General features: G+C 42.7%; 1 protein-coding gene across 1 annotated transcript; it reads right to left on the bottom strand.

The window, feature by feature from the left end:
* Positions 1-339: 339 nt before the first annotated feature.
* LOC138605576 (3'-5' exoribonuclease HELZ2-like) lies at positions 340-18,408 on the bottom strand. Its single transcript, XM_069677932.1, has 20 exons — positions 18,326-18,408; positions 15,052-16,581; positions 13,920-14,103; positions 12,379-12,486; positions 10,663-11,180; positions 9,958-10,572; positions 8,440-9,238; positions 8,235-8,310; positions 4,704-8,100; positions 4,452-4,534; positions 4,225-4,350; positions 3,990-4,142; positions 3,748-3,892; positions 3,537-3,674; positions 2,859-3,051; positions 2,601-2,747; positions 2,107-2,316; positions 1,866-2,022; positions 987-1,154; positions 340-911 (listed from the first exon to the last, which is right to left on the bottom strand). The coding sequence occupies exons 2-20, from the start codon at positions 16,401-16,403 to the stop codon at positions 808-810; spliced, it is 8,673 nt and encodes a 2,890-aa protein (XP_069534033.1). The 5' UTR covers positions 16,404-16,581; positions 18,326-18,408; the 3' UTR covers positions 340-807.
* Between the last annotated feature and the right edge of the window lie 373 nt (positions 18,409-18,781).

Below are 18,781 nucleotides of genomic sequence, written 5' to 3'. Positions count from 1 at the left end.
ATATTTTAGTAGACGTTAATCATTAGTTTGAAAACAAAGGCGCTATGTTTGAAAATGTATAAAATGTGTTTTTTTTTATTAATAATGTATTCATGGTTATTAATTTATCTATTTGTTGGGGTGAACGACTAAGAATAAAGAAATAAAGGTAAGCACAGTGCAGTCTAATGTGATCAGCAGTCAGACAGGTAATAATTCCACTTTCTGTTTATTTTTGAGGCCATAGTGGGCAGATATGTCCTGTGACATCTTAATATTTTCATACTTTTGTTCACAGACTGTAAAAAATATTATAATATAGCCTATGTAATACAATATTAAATATAATTAAAAATTCACTCAGTGCAAAATGTTTATTGATTTCTGTAGTCAAAGTTGATCCCTGAGCATTAAACATTTAAAAACAATAAAATCCAACATGAAAAGAGTCCCAGGTCCAGATATCCTGCAAGTCAAAAGGATCAATACCTCCATGCAGATTTCATACAGCAGTAATTTCTTTACATTTTAACATATAGATGAAGTCAATGATCGGAACAGAAAGAGCTGAATTTTGTCTTCTTTCAGCTGTTAACACATTTAAGATATAAAAGATGTAAGAATTATTCAGAGATGCATAAACATTAAAGGGGAATGTAAATCAAAACAAAACAGTGGTTTGTAATACATTTAAAAAAATTAAATCTGCTATAAAAAGTTTAAAAATGGACCCAAGTTATGGCAAAATCATAAAACATCTTAAACTGTATAAATGTTTCAAGTCTTGCTGTTGTGACAGTGTCAGTGCTGCGAAGTGCTGTCTGTAGATCAACACACAGATATCTTCTCTGCTTCGGTCACAGCGCTGTGATATTTGTAATGATCCAGGAGTTTCCTCCAGGCTCTGCTGCAGCTGAGTAACTCCTGGTTCCCTGTGAGACGACACCATTACTCAGATACGAAGCTACACATGAGCTCTAAGTAAGACGTCAGTGTCAGGGTCTTACCGATGATGCAAAGCCCCTCCTTGGCCCGGGTAATGCCCACATTGATCTGGTTTGGGAAGCCCACAAAGCCCACATGTTTGGACAGCCAGGCTCCGTCTGGTTCACTCTCAATCTCATCACTGGGCAGAGAGCACACCGTCGATATGATCACGTAACGCCACTCACTTCCTGCAAGACAGAGTCGCATGATGCTAAACAATCATTCTTTGGCGTCCACTGACTAGAATAGCAGACTAAGTCCAAACATTCAAGTCTACTGGAGTGAAAAGTGGTCGGTGATCTCTGAAAGTTTCAACAAATACTAACAAAGAGTGAAGTGAATAAGGACTTGTAACCAAGTATTTAAAAGTGCTATATAAATAAAGCTTTGCTAGCTTACAAAAAAAGCAGGTGCTAAACAATGGCCAAGGGAAAAACAAGGATAATGAACTACAAATGGCGTAACGTGTAGTGAACTAAGCACGATTTACAATACCATCACTTTCACTCAGTGAATTCAACAGTAACATCAAGATGTTTTCTAAACCTTCTTCTGGATCTCTGTGTTACATCAGTGTTAATGTCTCAATCAAACTGTATTTTGTAGTGACATTAAGGTGCCAGAAGGTGGCAGCAGCTACATTCCAAGTGGTATTTGTTCACAACAGGGTTTTCTGAAACAGCTTCCTGAAAACAGACCAGACTAGGAAAGAGTTGAAAATTAGCAAAAACAATAAACTCAGTTCATCAAGTCAGTATGATGCTCTGCATGCGGCGTTTATTAAATAATACATTTTGTTCTGTAGACGGATTATATATTTAGAATATGAGATGTGGTCATAACGAACCACATTAAAGTACATGTTTAATACTTTCGAGGAGCTGTGTAACATGACTCACCTTGGCTTTTAGTGATTGTGGTAGCTAAGATGTCACCCATGTTCTTCTTCTGTAGCTCTCGTCTGATTTCAGAAACTTGTGCATTATAGGGCGACAGGATCACAATATCTTTCTGTGGGATTTTGGCTTTCTTCACCAGCTTTTCAGCGATGCCAATCTGCAAAGGAACCAAAGCAAAAGCAGTGAATGAAAGCCCCAACGTCACTGTCAGAACCAACCAGGAAACACACGACAGCAGTACCACTCTGATTCTCTCCTCCTTGTTTTCTTTTGAGTTCTCGTTGCCCTTTGCCGTGTTGACCACCAGACTGGCGGTTTTTCCTTTGCAGTCCCCAAAAACGATCCGCATCGTCTTGTCTCCAACACGCAGGACGCTGCTCGGCTGCTCCACCCCAGTTTTCAGCTTTCCTTCATAATATTCTCTTGATGGGAAGCTGCAAATATCGCGATGCTATAAAGAAACAAGTTTGATAGTGATTATTTTTAAGGTCTGACAGCAAAGAGTCTCATCAAACATTCAAAAGAGTGAAAATTACCATGCATAACTATTAAAATATTTTTGATCATTTCTCAAGACTGTGTGGGCGTGGCCAAATACATTTTGATTGCCATCTCACTGGCTCCACCCACAACAAAATCGCATGAGCCAATCAGTACTAAAACACAGACATGTGGTCATACATACAAACATAAATATACTGTGTATAATACACACTGTATGTTGAATGTTCTCACCATTCTGTACTGGGTATCCAGCATCACTGCTCTGCTCTCTGGCATGTTGTAGAAGCGTTCAAACAGAGACTTGGCCATCCCCAGCTTCTTCACATGCTCATTCCTCACAACAGGCTGAAGCTGTTTGTGGTCACCGATCAAAACAATCTGAAAGTGAAAGCAAGAACATCACGAGCAACGATGTGCAAGAGACAGCGTCATACAGACACATTAAAGCAGTGTTGTATGTAAGATCCTAATAGTTAAAGGAGAACACACCTTCTCTGGTTTGTTGCAGACTAATGGAATCAGGGCCTGAGGTTCGGTGGCCATGGCAGATTCATCGATGAGGATCTGACGAGCGCTCACTGTCTTAGTCAAACCCGGGGAGGAAGACTGTGTGCACGTGCACAGCACAATGTTGTGGCGTTGAAGCTCATATTTCCGAGCATCTCTGAGGAGTTGCATGTATCTGATTGGAAACACAAACAATATAGTTCACACTGTGAATAACACATCCTTACAAAGACAAAAGGCTCTGGTAAGCTTCCCTGACTCTTGGCATTCTGGCTCTGATAATCTTAGTTTTGGACCAAGACGAGACCTTATTTGGACACAAGGGAGGACACACATGGCCACAGGTAGCCCCGCCCTAAACCCTCCCCTGCTTTATGGTCTCTGTGACTCTAAATGGGAGCATCATTGACTAAATGAACATCATACTGTGTTGAAGAAGACTTGAAACTACAGATTGAGATCATAAACTCATTGGGAAAATGTTTACTGAGGGCATAAATCAAGAGAGAAGTAGGACCATTTTCTCATAGACTTCTATAGGATCACACTTCTTTTAAACCAGTTTAGTCATCCCCTGCAGGACATTAGAGACAATGCAGGTTTAAGGCACTTCTGTATTGGCTTACTTTTTAACAAGGCAAACTTTGCATTTGAACTTACTCTTTCACCTCCTCATCAGTCAGCTCTTCTGTCTTGTCCTTTTTCTCACAGGCCCTTTTGATGCGTTTGTCAAAAGCTTTTATCTGACGTGAAGAGGGGTTTTGGTCCTCTCGCATGCGGTGATGAAGAGTGATGTTCCTAAAACAATGTCAAATATGTCAGGATCAGTTCTTTAATTATTGACTGCCATCAGCTGGTGTGGTGACAGTACCTGAGCTCTGGTTTGGCACGTTCTTGGCGGAGCGTCCTCCGAGGAAACTGCAGGCTCCCGCCTGGATGCGGGTAATCCAGCATCTCCACTCGGTGGCTGTAGACCCTGAGGGGCTTTAGCTCTTCCCCAAACCTTAACAGGTACTCTGTGTAACAACAGTAAAGACGCATACAGCAGAACATGGGTTAGACAAACAGAAAGAAATGCAGTGGTCATTTCAGCGAAGACAAAAAGTAACTTGCCTGCAACAACATCAACAGACTTGTTGGATGGGCCACAGTACAGAATGACTTGTTTCTTGTCATCCTTCGGGTCTACAGATTTCCATTGGTTCTGAGAGTTCATCTCAAAGAAATAGTACACAATGTACGCTCCCACTACGGTCTTTCCTGTTCCTAAAAGTCAAACAGGAAAAGTAGCATCAGCCTTTGCAGAAAGTATGAAGCTTAGGGTATGAATACATGTTCCTGCTCTTACCAGGTGGGCCTTGGATCAGTGTGAAGGTATTTTTTAGAGCTTTATCAACAGCTCTAAGCTGACTCGTGTTAAGATTTGGCAGTCCATTTTTAAGGTCATTCCTCTTGAAGGACGTTATTGTTTGAACTGCAAAGGAAATTAGAAGTTTGTAAGTTTGCAAAAAAAGAAAAAGCAGTTGCATATACTTTTAATCTACAAAATGATATACTGCTGAATCATGGACATACCCTCCTTTGGAAAGCGTCCAAGTGCTATAGTCTGGACAAGGTCACATGCATTTCTAATGTTGAGCACCGCATTTTCTTTCCGGCTACAAAACAAAACCATAAGTTAATAATTACTCTACAGCTGAAAAAGACATTGTCTGTGAATATATAACTTGAATGTCATTGGTACAAAAATGTGACTTTAAGTATGAAAAATCAAATCTAAAGTTATGCTAAAATGGTATGGTCCAAGTGTACTAAACTTAAACTTACACATCAGGCAGGGGCTTTGGGATTATTTCAACTGTGAAACGAGTGTTCTTCTGAAAGACACAATCAGGACTGGGCTCCATTGGCAGGTGATTGATGTCGAACTCTACTTCACTTCCTTCATTTGGAGGTTTTTTCCGTTCTTCTACTTTTCTTGTTACACCGTGGGCCACCCATGTGAACTCCTTTGGGTCCACCAGGGCAGAATGTTCCAGGGTAGAAGTCGGCTTCAGTCCTCTTTTCCGTATGCACAGTAAGCTCTTTGAGAGGTTACAATCAATGGCCCATTCATTGATCTGTGCCCGAGGTAAAAAGAAACTTCCTGTTAGTATGCCTTCCTGCTCTCGGTTGAAGGTAACCTCCAGGTTCTCGATGACTATGCTGTCCTCTTCATTCACTGCATCGGAAGCAGATTCCATCTCACACAATGGTTTCCAGATCCCCACATACTCCTCAATGTTTCTATAATAGAGCATTGATGGATCATCTGCAGATTTGGAGAAGCATGTGATAGGGCTGTGGACATGATCCACACAAATCTCAAACTTGGGTTTAATACGAACCAACTGAACGGCTGGCATGTTGTAGCCTCTTTTGAATTCTGATGTCATTTGAATCTGAAGGGTGTCACCTGTCTTAAGCTCAAGGATGATGTCAACCTCATGCCCACTTTGAACCTGTGGTACCTCTTGCTCCTCAGAGCTGCGTGTGTCAGTCATCTTAGACGATTGTTGAGTCTTTTGTTTCTTCAATGTCTTTGTTTTATCATTCACAAGAAACTTTGCATGAACCCAGTTTTCTTTGTCAAGTGCTCTAACAGTTTCTTTCCATACTGTCAGAGGAAGCTCCACACAGGGACCACAGTCTGGCCTTTTCAGCTCCTGGTGGATTTGCTTGGTGTCAGCTGCATAGATCCGCCTTTTCCATGCAAGTTTGACGTAGCGATTTGTTTCATCATACACAGGTTGGTCCCACAACTGCAAATCCTTGTACATAACTGATAAACTTCCTGTAAATATGTTCTTGTTAAAAGGAAATGCCACTTCAAAGCTATCTCTGGCAGAATCCACACTGACAACAAAGGCTAGTTTAGAAGCACTTTGTTTTTTCATGCTCACTGCGTAGAAGATCTGCTCTGCCTTTTGGTCATACTCCTTGGCATTCTTGAAGCTCTGCTCAAAGTCATTGCACAGACTTGAAATCTCTGTTTGAGTGTATTGGACATCTGTGTCACATATGTAAGAATGCAAAAGTCTCTGCACGACGATGTCCATGTAGCGCCGAATCGGAGAGGATGCTTGTGTGTAAGATGTTACGCTCAGAGAATAATGCCCAACCTCTGCTGTGGAAGAGGAGCCAAAAGGGATGATAAAGGCTTTACGAGAGCACCTTCTGAACTGATCAATGACTGGTTGGAGTAGAGGGTGGATGTCATCTGCAGCAATCAGGTCCACCATTTTGTCTATATCCTCAGCTTTGGCAGCTGACAGGATATCTTCCCACACTTTAGTGAGTATAGGGAAGTTTTCACAGTTTGGGGATTGTCCATGATTTGCAACTTTGTTCCGGACAGCAAAGGACAGTGGGATTAATCCTCCGCATTTCTTCTTGAATTCTGCTATCTTTTCAGGATTTGGTTCTTCCTGGCAGCGAAGGGGTGTGCAGTACTTGGTTTTGTCTGAATCAATCAAAGTCTTAGATGCATATGTGTTGTATAACACACTCAACTCCTCAATCATCAGATTGGCTTTGCGTTCTCCGGGAACTCTCTTTTCATCAGGCTGAGAGTAGGCCCAATCCACAAGCCTTTTCTTTCTCTGAGCTTTGGCAAAACAATACGCCACGGTGACACAGTCTGCTACTGTGTCAAATTTAGGGTCCTTCAGATATCTTTCAGAGATGTGTTTTTCTGCCTCTTCATAGGACAACTTCTTATTCGAATTTATCAGTGACAGCTGGAATTTGGGCTCTCCAATGATTGTATTTGTTTGCTTCTGTACTTGGAACATTAAAGAAACCACCCTGCGATCTTGACCCTCGAGAAGACTTAAGTGTCCAGTGCTCCAGTTTTCAGGGAACATGTGATTGGGTTTTTCTTCATTAAAGTAATATGAAGTACCGCGTTGTTTGGTGTACTCATCTAACTTATCCCCTGGATGTACATAGCTTGCTACATCTGCAATATGGACTCCCAACTCATACTGGTCATCCATTTCCCTGACACTGATGGCATCATCCAGGTCCTCTGCCTTTTTAGGATCAACCGTGAAAGTAATCACATCACGTATGTCCTGTCTGCGTGTCTTGTCTTCATCTTCCTGGGAGACAACCTCGTCTGACATACATGTATTGGGTGCAACTTTAAATTCTTCATTCAGGATTCTGAGTCCATCACTCAAAGATCTTCCGACTGGAATAATAGCTATGACTCTCCCTAAAGGATAATGACAATGTTCTTTCCAGCCAAGCACTTGCACCACAAACACATTATTCTGTCTGAGCTTTTCATCCATTCGTTTGTGTGCTACAGGTGTCCACTGTCCATCAGTTTGCTCCCATATTGGCATGAACTTACGTCTTTTCTTGTTGATCAGTATGCGTACTTTGGGTGCAGACTTTGTGACAGGAATCATAAGCCTTTTGACATATTTTTCATCAGAAATTTGTCTTGGTTTACTGTAATCCTCATCCTCAAGCAGGCACACGAGTACACGGGCTGATTCAGCTTGCTTGGTGATGTGGACCACACTCGTTGTTTGTAAGACCACCTCGTCTCCAGTGAACACCTGACCCATGTTTTCCCTTCCCTTAATGCGAACATGTGTGGTGGGGTTACAAAATGGTATGACATACCCACTGTTGTATGTCTCCCTGACCATCTTCCCCTGTTTGAACTTCTCCGGCTGTTTTTTACATAACTCCAAAAGGTCTTTGTCATCATCAGTGATACTGTATGACGATCTTCGCTTCAGGTGATCAATGTATTTCACTTCCGGTTTTTCTTCATCTGTGCAGTATTCTGTTGTCAACTGCTCATATTCATCCTTCAGCTCTTGAAGTATTGCATCACTGAGAATGTCGCTCTCATCCACACGTTCAGACTTTTGAAACCTTGCAGTTTCCATGACGTCTTTTTCAAAGAAGTCTCTGGTGAAATGCTGTGGTGCAACACTGTTGTTGCTGAGACAATGGTCTATGTAGCTCTTCCAGACTCCTGCGCATTTCCCAAAGCAACAGAGGGCAGCAGCATCTCCAACCACAACCACTAGAGACTGAGCCCTGGTCATTGCCGTGTTTAACACACGGGCATCATTGAACAGCTCCAGGCCAGCCAGGTGAGACGTCTTAAGACTGTCACGTGTTTGTACAGCTGTTATAATGACCGCTCTGAACTGTTTGCCTGTTAACAAATGAAGAAAATGTTTGTTAAAAAAATAATAAATATTATATAAAAATAACATGAGTTTAGCAATCCTTTATGTCCAACATATAGGGATAATCCTGCAGGAGTTCTTAAAGTTACATTTAACTTACCTTGCACATTTGCAAGATTCTCAACATGGACTTCTGAAAAGCCTTTTCTTGACAGTGCTGTTCGAATGTGGCGAACCTTCAACCATAAGAGACAATTGAGATCATTACTCTTTTTCTACCAATAATATGATTGCTTATAAAGAAATATTCAGATGTTAATTGTAGCTTTTTTTCAGCTTTTGACAACCTAAATGTTTTATTTTACCTGAACTCCCTCTGACAGAACGCAGATTGAACCTTGGTCCTTGGTTCCCCAGGTCGATGGCCATTGTTGGAGAATCTCTTTTACTGCTTCAACCACTTTAGAAACCTCTTCTTTGTTAGACCAAGACAGAGACACAATGTCCAAAAGACACTCTCCCCTAACATGGTAAAACTTTAGGGCATGGCCATTCATTGGGGCCGGAATATTTCCAATGGCTTTGATGACGTCATTCTTACCAACGTAGAAATAAGTGGACACAAACTCCACAATCTCTGTGGTTGAGCGGTAGTTTTCACTGAAAATGATTCTGCTGTTCTGGGCAGTGTCACACTTCTGGCCTTGATAGAAGTGGAACAAGCGGTTAAGGAGAGTGTGATTTGAACGGTGATGATCATCGACCGAGAAAAGCTTTGGACCCATTTGCATGTGATCTCCAGCCAAAGCAACTCTGGTGTCTGGCCCAGCAAGACCAAGGGCCAACAAGGCTTCACACTCCAGCATCTGAGAGGCCTCATCGATAAGAATGTGGGTGAAGTATCCCTCTGGGAGCTTCAGGTCATGGAAATGCCTGGCCATCGATGTGGTGGTTATGACTATTTTGTGGCGATCCAGAGCGGCTTTTGTTGGTGGTAGAAAATTCAGTCCATCTTCAGAAAGAAGACAGTATTTCAGAGTAATCTCATCTGTGGCAAACAGAGCCTTCCCTTGTTTGTTTGCTTTTATTCGAATTGGCCTTGTTCGATCATTTTTCTCGTTGATGAATGGATGGAGGTGATCTCTGACGTACAGATCTGCAGAACTGAAAGGGAGCAAAAAAAGTCAAGTACATGTACATGTTGGTATTGATATACTAAGGTATCTTAAAAACGGTATATCCGAAGCTGTTTTCACATATGAACTCTGGACAATCTTGGGAAAATTAGCTCTGAATATTGTTGGACTTGCCCTTTCAGACATGTAGCACACAGCAGGAGGCTGTTCATCTATACTACTGGAAATACTGATTAGTTAAAGTGAGGGGGCTCCTAGGTAGAGCATGCAGAAGGAGGAAGACTCTTCTCTAACTGTGAATGTTTTGTGTTGATATCACTACAGCATGCATTATGATGTATCCACAATGCAAACACAAGGGTGAAAATAATAACCAGGCAACTGAGGCAAGCAGGAAGAGTATGAAGCAGCTAAAGTCCATGCAACGTTAGAGGCTTCAATAAACTGCTCACTCGATCGATGTGAACTCTCTGGACAATTACCTGCTGGGTTCTGACTTTGCACTATGGGGCTGCAGCTTAAAGTCTGTTTACAGTCCAGATTGGGACTGATTGGGACATTCACATGCAGCCCCTCCGGTAATGTCCGGATACTTTCAGGACTGCTTGTGTGAAAGGGGCTTTGGAGAGAAAAAACGTAGGCCTAGATGTACACTTTAAAAGTAAGACGAGATTGTAATTACTTGGGGTGTACATGTCAATACAAATCAATAAATATTTCATTAAACTCATTAGTAGAATGTATTACCTGTTGGTGTAGGTGCAAATCAGCACTTTGTTGTGAAGCTGCTTACAAAGCTCTCTGGCAGCTGTAGCAAGGGTGAATGTTTTCCCAGTTCCAAATGGGCCATAAATGAGGAGTGGTGCCACATTTTTGGGAACAATGGAGTTCCCTGTGATAAAGTCAATTGCTGACTGCTGCTTTGTATTAAGCTTCTCATGGCGGATGTTATTCACAGGGACTTCACAGTGTTGCAGGTCTGGTAGCACTCTTTTTGTATCAGGAAGGAGGTCTACAGCTTTGTGCATGGTGCAGAAGCTGCGGCGGTTCAGCTGAAACTGCACCTCCATTTGATATGATTTGTTGCTCTTGAGTGTAAGATCAGCGCAGCACTTCCTTGACAGTTGCAAGTACAATTTGTTTTCACTTGTTTTGTCTTGCAGGACGGTGGCTTCGTAGACCTTTGAGTTTTGACTGCTTGAAGACAAAGGGGCAATCAGGGCAGACTGGATGCTTCTTTTCAGCACCTGTCCCTCAGGGGTGTCTGTCGTTAGGTTGCAAGGAATTGAGATGGCACAGAAGAGTTGTCCTGGAGGAGTCCTCAACGTATCCAGAGTTATAATTTCCCCACAAACATTTAGTCTAAAGGACATAAGGAAAAGGTTGAGGGTTGTTTGTAATAATGTAGATATTCCATTATCGTAAAATGAACTAATGATATAAGCATATTACCTTGAAACAATCTGGTCCTCTGCTCGTTCCTCGTTGTACAGGAAGTGGTGCATTCTTTCTCTGTAGTTCTCGTGATTCGGAGGGATTTGGTTGTTGTTGTTGGAGGATGTATACAGGAAGTTAATCTGAGGAGGTTTGTACTCCTTCAACAGCTCCTCCTGTTCTTCTGTCCTGGATGAACATGGGATGATAACCCTGTTCTCTCGATGCCAGCGCTCAGCACTTTGGAAGGTGGCTCCTGAGTTCACAGCAGGCTCTTCAGTTTCATTCAGAGACAGCTGACCTACTCTTACTCTGAGTTTCTTCAGCAGAACAGGTCTCATGTCAAAATCTAGCACCAACCACTGCTCGTACAGGCCGGGGTGGATGGATGTGAAAGACACGGTGATGTCGTATGTCGTGTCTTTTGTGATAAAGTGTTTGCCGGACGAGTAGATGCAGGGCAAAGAACTGATGTCACCGAGCGTGAATGAAGCGCCTGGTTCCTGCTTCAGCAGAGCAACGTGCACAAGTTGTCTCTGTTTGTAAAGAAGACGGGCAATTAATCACACTTTGAAAAAATTACACATTTCTGAGACAAGGGGCGCTGGTTTAGCTCAGTTGGTAGAGCAGGCGCCCCATATACAGAGGCTAAAGTCTTCGTCGCCCTGAACGCAGCTTCAACTCCCGGTCTACCGATCATTTGGTGCATGTCGTCCTAACTCTCTCCTCCTAACATTTCCTGTCTAAGTAGTAAACTTTCACAAATACTGGGTCTCTCTCAGGGTCTCTGCTTACAGACTGCAACTAGCTTCCTGTTGAGATTTTTTCCCATCATGCACCTGGTAGAAATTTTCAGGAAGAGAGGCAAACAAGACCTAGGGTGTGGCTGACCGCATCAGGTCAATGTGTGCTTTTGTGGGCAATGTGTTACAAGGACTGTCCTTATGAGGCCGATGACAACGTGTTTCAAAGCAGGTGCGTGCTGCAGATTTAGGTGAGGACAGCAGACGAGCAGTGGAGGAGCAGCCCTGCCTACTCCCCAAAAAAAGTATGTAGAGCCGAAAAGACAGAGAGTCGTGTCAATGGAGGTCAAATATGTTCCATGATCCGCCATTGCGATGTCACAACTCTCTCTCTCTCTACAGCTTTCAAAGTACCGTCACTCACTCACTCAGTTAGTCAGTCACATACAGACCCATGTGAAGGGCTGACCCCAGCGGTCAGCCAACAATGGAGCAGAAGCTGCTCTGTTTGCAGTGCTATGTGTTTTCTGTGCTAATGTTGGCTAGGTTAGCAGTACGAGCTAGCAGGCTGCTAGAGAGGCACTTCCTTCCTCCCTTCTTCAAACTTTCACCGGAGCTAACCACCGCAGTGTCTGCTAATACTGTGTGCTAACACTGTCTGCTAACATTGTCTGCTAACAGCAAGCTAGCGTCAAACTCCTGTGTCTCATTCAGTTCGTATACGGTGACAGCAGCCCTCCACAGAGTCTCTCCATGTTTACTGTCTACCTGGTATTGTGCTTCCTGTTTGGTGGAGAGAGCTCTCCTATTGGTTGTTCACAGTGTTTTTATCAATGAACTTCAGTGTTTGCATGAGCCGAGACTAAAAAAATCCTTATAATGTTAATATTTTTGATTTGAACTGAGAGTGAAGACGAGAAACAGAGTGACTGAAGACAGCTCGGACTGAGTGACCGTACTGACGGGCTCACAGACTGATGAAAGATCTTACCTCTGTTTCCACCTGGAAGTGCCACTGCAGTGCTGCATCCATCTGTTCACACTGCACAGTTAAATCTTCATCACAGGAGATGCTGACATCGTCAACTTGTTCTGATATCTGTGCAACAATTGGAATTAAAACACAGTGACATATACATTAATTCAAATGTGAATTAATTATATTAAAAATATATATTTAGTCAGCTAACAGCTTGTTTTTTATTCGTTAAAAAAATACCTCTGTACATAATCACAGACTGTACTATATAAGATGTGGATGTGACCTTTTGGTTTGTGAAGTGTCTTAAACCCCGCATTCTCTCTAATGTCCAACAGGGGGCGATTCCACTGGATGTAATAAGAAGTGTGATTATATAGAAGTCTATGAGAAAATGGTCCTCCTTCTCTTTTGATTTGTTCCCTCAGTAAACATTTTCCTGATGAGTTTATGGTCTCAATCTCTAGTTTCAAGTCTTCTTCAACACAGTATGATGTTCATTTAGTCATTGATGCTCCCATTTAGAGTCACAGAGACTACAAAGCAGGGGAGGGTATAGGGCGGGGCTACCTGTGATTGACAGGTCGCTAAAACGATGATCCGAAAAATATCTAAATAAGCAGCAGCTGAACTAAAAGACACTCCGAGGAGTCGACTGTTCATTTTTTCAATGAGTAATTTTTGAAAGGTACCCATTGTAGGGACTTGATCTTTCGACAACACAAAAAACCTAAGCCACTCGAGGGCTGTTACCGGGAAATTCTAGTTGACGCGTCGTCTGTGGCGTTTCCAGTGAGATGAATCCAAACGTCCAGTCGTGCTCAAACGTATTTATTTTATGCTACAACAATCCCGTTAAAACGATACACTTTCATTACCCTACACACACTTAATAACTTGTATGCAAACAAAAAAAGGCTCAGAGTTAGGCCACTAAATGGCGGTCGAAAAACTGTGTGCCTCTCCCGGTAATCAGCACACCTGTCGAGTAATCAACTCTTCTTCAAATTATGTCTTACATGAGCCATTGTCTATATGCGCCACCTACTGTGGCGACCAGGGACCACACGCTACAACACAGACACAAAAAATGGCTCTAACACCCACAATGCACAGGCAGACAACTCTTTAACATATAATTATATGTCTTAACATTATTGTTTTTTATAGTGTGCCACTATACAATATCAAAGGCATACATTCATGGCCAGCGGTAACTTAGCCAGCTAACGGTTATGTAAGTGGTGCTAATGCTAACAGTAACGGTTGTGAATTAGTTATCGGTACCTAATAAGCTAGCAGTTTTATCTTGAAATATGGCCCAATGTGACTCTGGATTTTCTCTACATATTGTGAAATGACAAATATTTGTCGTAGTTTACATACTTTAGTGGAGTAAGTAGGTTTGTTCTGACCTTGAAAAAGACATAAAAGTGAACGATAAGGCTGGACTGAACGACAAGAGTCGACTGAGAACCTGCATACTCTGATTATTGAATCATCTCTAACAGATCAGAATATAAAGAAACAAAAAAACAGAGCCTGGTACTCACAACGTGCACTTCATTGCTGCTGTTCTTGTACTCCTCCAGGAGCTTTTCATTGTAGCACATGAGCCCCTGGGCTTCAATGTTGTTTCTGATTTCCTTCTCCTCTGCAGCTCGCATCATCCATTCCTGCAGCTCCTCCACAGAGTGAGCTTTAGGGCACTTGTTGCCATACTCACATGTTTGTGGTCTAGGATGAAATGTTGAAATTAACAGCACAAAATAAAGAACATGTTATCAAAAAAGCTGCTTTGCAATCCGAAAAGTTACAAGACTGTGAAATGTGTCTCTGACGATTTATGCTCATCAAGCATTTATACTATACTTCTGATTTGTTTTGTGAAGGTGATCTGCTCAGACTTTACAAGATTTAAAATGTATCTTTAAAAATATAAAACATAACAAAGTTTCTAAGGAAAAAAATATATTACGCCCGACAAGAGCCATCAATCCACCATCTACACCGCTTATCCCAACTGTCATTGGGTGAGAGGCGGGGTTACACCTGTCAATCACAGGGTCCAACAAGATGTTAAAGAAAATAAATACCACCTTTGGTGTGTTTTTAACATGTTTTTAAAAAGCTGTGCGCCTGTTAACACCTGACAAACATCTGAAACAACGATTAGCATCCCACAAGGTTCTAATGTAATGTAAAAGCTGTCCTATGTCCACTACTCCAGGACGTAGGACGGGTCTTAGCTACAACTTGTTAACCGGAGATGTTTGTAGTCCACTCAGCTCATAGAACACTTGATCTCAGCTATTAGCCTGAAAGCTAACACTATGCTAGCAAGATTCAAAGTCAATAACATTGTGTACGGTTAACATACAGTAAATATAATCTGATAGCATCTTTAACAACCAGACTAGCTAGCTAACCAGCCATGTCACTGTTTTATAGGTGCCCTCCTGTGGTGTTCAGAGGTACTGCAGGATGACACTTAGCTGTAGTAGAAGTAATAAGCTGCATTCATTGTAAACAGAGGCTTTGACTGCTTCCATGTTGCTATGGTTACTTTGTTTTGATATACAAGCTTACATGTAGCAGAGCACTGATTAAGAACAGTGAACAGACGATGTGTTTGAGGCCCACAGTGGGACAGAGAACTGATAAACTGTTAGACGTGTTGCTCACCTCTCACACAGCCAGAAGTCAGCTTGCGGGCCGTGTGGAGGCCGGCGTCCTCGCCACCTCGTGGTGGTGTCCTCAGAGAGTAACTGAGCATGCTCCAGAGAGGAGCAGTGCTTGTAGAAGCTCTCGGGGGAGGACAGAGCCAGGAGACAGACTTTGCAGTAAATGGTGCCGTGTCTGTGCTGCGTATGCGCCTTCTGGCTCAGCTGACGAAGATGAGGCCGAACGGACAGTCCGCCTTGCTCCGCCCTCCACACCCCCATCTCCACCGCACTCTGGGCGGAGCGGCAGTGCCCGGCCTGGTGCCAGCAGGGCTTCCCCTGCCTGACATGGCTGCAGAAGTTGAACTGACAGTTTGGGGGGAGAGGACGCACCTGGCTGTAGATGTGCTTCCCACTGTTCTCAGACAGGTGATGAACTAACACGGGCGCCCAGGTGTGCGCTGCGTCTGCTGAGCAGGTGGAGTTCCACCTTTTGCCCATCAGTTTTTGTGGACGTTCTTGGAAGCAGTCTTTACAAAGCTCGATGAATTCACCTGCAAACTGTTGGAGGATGCTTTCAGCTGCATGTTCTGGTGTTAGCCGAGCAGGCTCAGACTCAACGACGAGGCGGATTAACTCGTCTGTTTCCACGTCTCTGTCTCTAACATAGTTCCACACAGTCGCCTCTTCAAAGCTTCGAGCGTATGTGCATTTCTGTCCATGTTGTGTACATCCAGAGCCCTCGTTGAAGTACAGACACTCCTGGTAGAAAACATTTCGCCCAAACTGTCCTGCTGTGGGCCGCTCAGAGACAGGCCGCCACTGCTGAGAGGCTTTGGCTTTGGCTAACAGCAGATCTCTGCCACACTTGTGACCAACTGACTGAAGTGAGTAGGTGATTTCCTTCTCTCTGGTAGAACACACACCACACGCAGCCTTCAAATCTAGTATATCCAAGAGGTCAGCGAGAGGTTCAGAGGTGTCAGGCGGATCAGAGCGTCTCTCAGACTGAGTGATCAGCTGACAGAGAAGCAAATGATCCACCCTGTGTCGCTTCTCAAAAGTCCACACAGCCGCTTCCTCGCTGCTTCTGGCAAAGGTGCAGCGGTTCTTGTGTTGTGTGCACCCAGAGCCCTCCTTGAAGAAGTGGCACACCTCATACTGACTGGGGTTTGGGAACGTGGGACGCCTGGAGGCGGGCCTCCATTTGCTGCCACCCTTCGCTCTGCAGAGCAGTAAGCTGCGCTCACACTGGTGCTGCACTGACTTTAACGTATATGTTATTTCTCCCTTCTTGTCATAGCATTGAGGGCACACAAGTCTGAGGTCAAGAGTGGATAAAAGAGGAGCCAGCTTGGACTCAATGGCTGACATGGTGAAACACTCATAATGCTAAAGACAGCAGCAGAATGAAGGCGGGCATATGATCGCCCTGCAGACTGAGCACACTTTTTCTTACTGACTGAGACTCTACTGAAGGAATGTCTGACAGACATAAGTTAGAATAACTTTCAACCTGAAGGCTGAGGAGTGTCCACGTGCTCCAATGTGCCTGGAAAAGAAAAGAGTAGAGAAGACAGCATGAGAACAAGTGTCTCATATTTTACATTCAGAAATCCATCAAAGAGTTCAAGAGTTCAGAAACATGGCCGACAGGATCACTTTGTTTAACAGTTTGAAGATATTAAAGTTCACGTGAATGATCTCAGCATCATGATGAGATCTCAGAATACACCACAGTGAGGCGTGTTGTTAGAGAGATGAGGGTCCATGCTGTGGACGGACATCTTTGTTTATACTTAGCATGTAGGCTCAAATTACATTTAAGGGGAATTTCTAAACCTGGGCCCTATTTTCTTTTAGATGTTTTGGCTCTAAATCTTAAAGGTATAAAAAGCGTTTGAATGTCTCCAGTAGCTGTCTTCAGCCTGCAGCAGTGAAACAGGCTTTAATGGCTGAAACATAATCCTTGATGGATCAAAGTGCGTCCACTAAAAGTTATTGTTTTTTACACCGACAGGATCATATTATTATTCTAAGTGTGTGACAACATTACAGAAAGGATGTTACAGAGGAAGATGTTTTAACCACAAAGTTACATTGCTCTCTGCAAAGACACCAGACTCCATTGACAAAAACAGTGATTTAACCTCACAGAATACAGGAGCTGCTGCTCTACCTCTGCATCAATCAGTTATATATTTGTGTTATTGTGTGACTAATGGTCAGTTCAGATTCCCAAAAGAGGCATAAACCAGTTACTCTTGTGTTCTTATGTCATAATTATTGGCTTTGCCTCTGATGATGTTCTCATGTTGAACCCACAGAAACCTGTTGAACTTTAAGTAAAATAATTAAATGGATTCTTCGAAGGGCAGGACAACAGCATGCTTTATGTGGGTGCTCGCAGGCATCACACCTGTAGAGCTTATACAACCTTTTGTCTCTGAATATTTAAAAAGGGTCAGGAGAACACAACAGAGTTTGCGTGACTCTGTGACCTGTTCTCCTGAATATAACTTAGTGTTTGGACACTGTCTCATTATCCTGCTAAAGCTCCACATTAAAACTACAGAGGACTGTGAGCTGGATGCTAGCATGTAGCTAACTGCTGCAGCCTGTTAAGCAGTGATCAGTCGTCATGTGTATATTGTGTCTGCACATTTTCTGAGTTGCAGTAGTTTCAGTAAAAGTAACTGTAACATTGACATTACCTCTCAGGACACGGGAGATGCTGCTCAGCTGCTGCCTGTTTTTTTTAATACACTCTTTTTAAAACGATTTAATACTAATCGTCACTTTACTCTGTTTTTGTCCAGATGACGTTCATTAAATAACTATAACGTTTAATAAAGTAAAACATGTTTACAATTTGCTGTGTGTGGCTGTCCTGCTGCTTCACCTTCCACCAGATGGCGCGGCTGCGTCTCGTTCACTACAGACAGAAGCTCGAGGCAGCAACAGATTGACGGCATGACGTCAGCAGACAAACGGCTGTAATAACCAGGAAGGGGTGTACGCCGGTCTTTAAACTGAATGTTTTTAAAGTCAATTAAATCTCATTCTTTACTGTTTATTTTAATTTATTTTAATTTAATCCTGCAGACATATTTTTTGTTAACGTCAGTCAGGTTTAACTTGTTTTATAATATCGCTACAAGTACAGCTTCAACCATCGATCATTCAGTGATAGTGATAACTTTAACAACAACAACAACAACAACTACAACAACAACAATAATAACAATACTAATAATAATAATAAGTATGACCGCCGCAGCAGCGCGTGCACTCACCGTCCTCAGGTGAACCTCAGCACTACTGGAGCGTCGCGATGTGTGACATTCATTTGTGATGAGCTGCTGAAGTCTGCCTCCCTAAGTTTCGTTTCTCGTGTTTGGCGTCAGCACCAGCCGAAGGGCATGCGCGTGAAATTGTTTTATGCATTTATTGAACCTTTGTCACATTCCAGGACAAACAGGAACAATAATGCTCCATATTTAAACTTTGAAGACTTGAGACAAGCATCACATATGAACCTACAGAATGAAACGGGAGATACACGTAATAAAGGAATAAATAAAGTCCTGTGTTTATTTTAGTTTATATTCCGTTATTACGTTTCACAGTTTGATTTTAGAGACAGTGACACAGCTCTTTGTGGCAAACATAGAAATGCGGTTTTATATTCATATGTAGAAATAATCTGTGACATACAGATTAGGTCATCCAGAGAGGTCGGCCAAAGCAGA

Source organism: Semicossyphus pulcher, unplaced genomic scaffold (genome assembly GCF_022749685.1).
Source record: "Semicossyphus pulcher isolate SPU_LCO1_2020_fin unplaced genomic scaffold, fSemPul1.0.p SCAF_3, whole genome shotgun sequence".
Lineage (NCBI taxonomy): Eukaryota > Metazoa > Chordata > Actinopteri > Labriformes > Labridae > Semicossyphus > Semicossyphus pulcher.
This window is presented reverse-complemented; position numbering and strand designations above follow the sequence as displayed.